The 5,458-nt window shown below is 35.0% G+C and overlaps 1 protein-coding gene across 5 annotated transcripts in view; it reads right to left on the reverse strand.

Annotated features, from left to right (window-relative positions):
• The window catches only part of LOC107617679 (putative 1-phosphatidylinositol-3-phosphate 5-kinase FAB1D), a 9,078-nt gene extending 4,082 nt beyond the window's left edge, over window positions 1-4,996 (reverse strand). The window contains exons 1-7 of one of the 5 annotated variants that reach the window (XM_016319500.2): window positions 4,651-4,996; window positions 3,193-3,486; window positions 3,049-3,082; window positions 2,322-2,969; window positions 1,713-1,851; window positions 1,292-1,633; window positions 154-993 (exon numbers count right to left, since the gene is read on the reverse strand). In XM_016319500.2, coding sequence (XP_016174986.1) covers window positions 154-993; window positions 1,292-1,633; window positions 1,713-1,851; window positions 2,322-2,969; window positions 3,049-3,082; window positions 3,193-3,433 — 2,244 coding nt within the window. In that variant the 5' untranslated portion in view covers window positions 3,434-3,486; window positions 4,651-4,996. The remainder of the gene's footprint in view (window positions 1-153; window positions 994-1,291; window positions 1,634-1,712; window positions 1,852-2,321; window positions 2,970-3,048; window positions 3,083-3,192; window positions 3,487-4,650) is intronic. The other 4 variants (XM_016319503.2, XM_016319499.2, XM_016319502.2 and 1 more) reach the window with 4 other exon arrangements.

Raw genomic sequence — 5,458 nt, forward strand, 5'->3', positions numbered from 1 at the left:
GCATGTACTGTGTATCAAATTATAGTTTCCGAACTTCAACGCCAACATACTTGCTGACAGCAAAGGTGCATTAATGAAAACACCTAGAATAGTATGGTATATTATACTCAAATAGATAAAGAAAAGGAATAAGGACAACAAAGCAATTGAAACCTGATTAAGTAGGTTATCCTTCAGAAACTTTCCAAGGGGAACATCAAAATTCTTGTAGAACATGATATGAGAAAAATGACTTTGCTGGCAGACAGTCCCTCTTAAGGCATTCCGGCTAGACATCAAGACCAAAATACTCTGTGAATCCAGCATTGCATTGATTTCATCTTTATTTTGGATTTTATTTCCATCAATATCACCATCTTTAATTTTGTCTCCATTGGAGTTTAAGTACGCGGCAGAGGACAGGGATTGTCCACCATTAAGTAACTTCTCATCATCAGAATTGCTATTTGCTTCGGTCTTGGTACTGCCATCTGCCTCTGGAGAGTCTAAACCAGAAATTGATACGCTTACCTGATCATCAGGTTTCCTTCCATTGAAGCCAAAATATTCTGAGAGAGACTGATAAGGAGCAGAAGATGTAAACTGAAAACTATCCCCCATAACTTTCTTCAGAGAAGATGAAATGGCTGAGAACCCAGAAAAGACGGCTGGATTATATGGTTCACAAGAAAATGGGAAAAACTCTTGTTGTACGGAACTATTTGCAATTTTTTCATGAAGTCCATTGGAAATTGGAACATCAGTACTAATTATTCCATTTTCAGCAGAATACTCAACAAATGGAATGCTTGTATCAACTGATGCAGAATCAAGGGATTGTTGATTGATTGGCAAGATTCCTGCTTCATTCAAAGAAGGAATGGTAGAAAACATTGCTTTCTGATCAACAAGAAAGGAGGTTTCAAGGATTAAGTGATATGCCATGACAACAGCACACCGCACAATGCATTTGACCCTTTTCAGTTCATCACTAGGTGCTCCTTTCAGCAAAATCTGCAATGTTAGGAAAGAAGAAATCAATAACAAAAACTGTCAAAAATAGAACTGCACAGCCCAAAAAGAGACCTTGACATCTGACACTGACAAATGCAAAGGCCAAAGAAAAAGAAAAAAATCCCACAGGAGCAGCTTCAGAACAAGTGATAACTCATTTTTAACTGACTACTAAGCCGAAAACAATAATACAATTTTGCAGGGTCATAGAAGAATGAGGAAATTACCTCATTAGTCTTGTAGATAAGAGAAAATAAATAAAAGAAAAGAAGGTTCCGAGTTATGAGCATAGGCATACCGTGCATCCCAAACGGGTAGGACAGCCCTCAATGAACATCAAAGTCTTGGTTGGCCGCTTTCCTCCTTCAACCGTACCAGCATGTTCCTCCACAAACTTCTCAAAGTAAATAAAGTCACAGTGTTTCAGCTTTTGACCATTCAAATTATCACATGTTAGAATTGGTGAGCCAGTACAACGTGCAACCCTTTCCAGGCGATGAAGCTTCATATCAAGAACTAGTGTCATCCCCTTTGCCAAAATTGACTCTTGTATATCTCGAGAAACTGTCTTCTCAACTAATATAACATTTGGATGGCACATTTCTATAAGATCCATCTTGGACTTCAGATAGTCTTTCTCCTGTTAAGCAAGCAAATGATCAGCTAGAGAAAAAGCACATAATCCTCGCTCTGTGTTTAAGTAATCTAATTTAAGTTACCTGGTGCATGGAATCAAATGAGGACAGTCCACTATGACCAAGCATGCCACTAATCAGTAACAACCTTGGATGTTTGTATTTAGTTGGCATGTGCTTGTGAGCAGCATGTTTCTTGAAGACAGAACCTCTCACGAGCTGACTGCAATTCCAAAACATTTTCTCTAAGATTTTCTACTAAATATTATGCTCATTTAGCATTGAAATGTTTGTTTATTGCAGAAGAACCACTGCTATGTGTTCAGAAAAGAAGTCATTAAAAAGAAAAGAAGAAAATGCTCTTAAATAGTTAAGGAGGAAAACACTTTTGTAATAACAAAATATGAAGACTCTTAAATTACATAACATGGATCCATAAAATCTTTATACATTATAGACAAAGACAGTGCCATCTGCCAATTATACTATGAGTACATACAAACAATAAATATAAACTCTAACTGAAGACATGAGAGCTAGACTTTTTTCTGTAGGAGGAGGTCAATACTTTATATAGAGAACAATAATATGCATTCTAATTTTATTCTTAGCTAAAAATTTAAACAGAGTCACAATATATAATAAAGCGAAAAAGGAAAAAATTACGAAGAATGACTAGAGAATTATTTTTACCTTTGGCTGCGGGAACCAGCTGCAATGCATTTTACTTTGACATATCCATCAGGATCCATTGTATTAATTCCAATAGCATCAGCCTTCAAAAAAGCAGCAGCTTCCCAGGATAAAGATGTTACTATGTCCACCCAACTCTTATCACCTTCATCAGAAGAGGGAACTCCAACAGATTTAAGAAGCTGGCCCACAAGTGCCTTGAATTTTCCATTCATTACTTCTTCCATTGCTCTCTGTTTTTCCTCTTTGAACCTATTGCATCCACTTACTTCATCCTTGGAACTAAATATAGAGGTAGTAGGATCACCCCAGTTATCCTCGTCTTCATCTTCATCATTATAAGTCACACTGTTGTCCATATCATCCTCTGGATTTTCTGGCTCAGGTGGTTCCCAGGTTTGGATATCCAAGTCATTAGGAAGAGAATATTCGATCTCTTCAGCAGAGGATGCGTCAGGGTTTTCAGAACCATCAAGTTTTGGTTCTTGACAGTTATGGCCTTGCTCAATCTCCACATTTCTCACTATGTAACCCTCATTGTCATTACTGCTTTCTTGGGAATTGTTTTCCATCCCTTTTTGCAATTCCCCGTTCAACTTATGAAGATCTTCTCTAGCACCGCTTACTGTACTTTCTTCTCGACTCATCCTAATAGAAAAAACAAAATAAGTATTTGAGAATAGTTAAGTTAAGCATTATATTCACACCACTGTGTGCACTTTTATACCTGTCGAATGAGTTCACATCAACAGAAAAATCACCTGAAAGATCACATATTGAAGAAAGACTGGGTTACACAAATATCTCTTGGAAATATAATAGTAATAACATCGAGATTCAAAAAAATAAAGACAGCAGCATAGAAATTTACTGCAGGTGGAGACACAGCTACCACTACTTGACAAGGATGAAGTTGGACTAATGTGTGGAGTCGCAAAAGGACTTGTACCATTCAATTTCATATTTTCGCGCTCTAGCTTCTCCCCACAAAACTTACAAGGCTTTGTGGGAACTTTACTATTCAACTTCAAACTACTCTCATGATCCTGTTTCTTCTCATCAACATTTGATCCCATCAAACCAGCACCACAATAATGGCACATACTACACATCCAATATATAACACTGATCCCGAGACGTTATAAAGAAAAGCTTGATTCCTGCTCTGACACAAGAAATAAACTGTCTTAGTATTGAATTACTTTCAAGACTAAATATCCTTCATTCAACTAATTCATGAACAGAACCAATAAAATTCAGTGCAGTAATATCTATTCCTATTTCATTAAAATGTCCTAAGTTCAATTCCAGTTTGCTTCCCTTCTGAGTAATTTAATACTTATCAAATACTATCTATTAAAATGTCGGCATAAAAGAGTTTCGTATAAAGAATGAAATAGTAAAACACAGATGCTCATTAATCAAGAATAATAATAGAATCAAACAATTGTTTTATCATGCTAATTCTTTCATAGAATACAAAAATAACAAGTGCTACCTGTGCTATGCTTTTTCAAGGTTTAACAACATTTTTACAACTAGAGAAGGGAATACAAGAAATATAATATGATACCTTTCATAGACCAAACACAAAAGAAACATTCAATCAAGAGGAGCTCCAAACAAAATGAAAAGGCTTTTGTTTGGTATTATTTAGTAGATTGATGCAACAGATATAGAAAAGATACAGAACAAATCTGCATCAAGTTGAATCAAACAAAGCTAGGGGAACAGAAAACTTAGTCTCCACTAATGGGTAATTTCTTGGGGGTTGTCAATCTCCAAACAAAAATCCAACAAGAGATACAAGATCAAAAGAATGAGTACAAATAACAGGACTAAATCAAATATTAGACCAAGTGCTACAACTGCAGATTCAAGTATTATGTAACAAAAAGGCCAAAACCAAAGTGGAAAAGTGACTTCAGATGCACATTCTGTCATGCAGGCAACATAACAAAAACCCCAGAATTCAGAATCCGTGATTTTGAATTAGAACTATGAAACAGCAAACACTCTCAACAGCTCTTGACATGGATCAGAGCTGAACGAAGAGGGGAAAGAAATTCCAGAAATTATACATTAACAAAGAAAGAAAAAATAATTTGATAAACCCGCACAAGACTGATCCACAAAAATCAGATGAAGCACTCATCAAGTCTTCAGTTTCCCAGGTAGAAAATCAAATAAGACCTTCAACATATTTCCATCTTAGACCAAGATTCATCCAGAAAAGTGCCATTTTCAGCTCCAATAAAGGTTTAAAACAATAAACCATAACTTGAAATTTACAAAAAGAAGAAAAATTGACAAGAAATGTAGACCTTACCGTCAAAGCAAAACCAAGAACAAATACATGGATGTGACCCCAAATCAATCTCAGCTCCCAAGCAAAACGGGTAAAAACCCTCTTCAAGAAAGGGAAAAAAATAAGTCCACTGTTTTCTCAAATAAGCAAAGAATTCGGTGTACGAAGAGTTGCACAAAACCAACCCAACTATAAAAAGTTCGAAACTTTTCGGAGGAAACTAAAATGGGTAAGCATCAGAAAGGCGATATCCGAAGAATAGAAGAATTGTTGAAAGAGGTTCAATGAATGAACACAGAAAAGAAAGAAGAAAATAAAAAGAATAATAACAACAAGAAGAAGGAAAAAGCTGACAGAGTGTAAAATGTCAATGAGATTATGAAGAAGGAATAAGAAAGCACAAGAAGAAAACGTTGTTGCTGGGGCCCACCCCTTATTTCCTTGCTTTCAAAGCCCCAAAATATCAGAGTTTTCAAATTTTAAAATTTATATAATTATTTTACTTTTAATTTTTTGACCCAATCAAAATATTAATTACTTCATAAAATAAAAATTAAAAAAAATTGAAAAGAAAGAAAATGTTAAATTGTTTGCTGTTCATAAAATAAAAATTAAAAAATTGAAAAGAAAGAAAATGTTAAATTGTTTGCTGTTACTTTCTCTGTCGCGTGTGCCCTAGATTTTGGGGGTAATGTTTGTCTACTGTGCTCTATACGCGTCATCAAATGTGAAAGGTTGGATTTTAAATTGGCTTTTTAATTAAGTTTTGGATTTGAAAAATAATGGAAAGTGTTAGCTTATTTTTTTAATTACTATTTTAATTTCTATA

The sequence above is a fragment of the Arachis ipaensis genome, chromosome B09, assembly GCF_000816755.2.
Source record: "Arachis ipaensis cultivar K30076 chromosome B09, Araip1.1, whole genome shotgun sequence".
NCBI classification, from domain to species: Eukaryota; Viridiplantae; Streptophyta; class Magnoliopsida; order Fabales; family Fabaceae; genus Arachis; species Arachis ipaensis.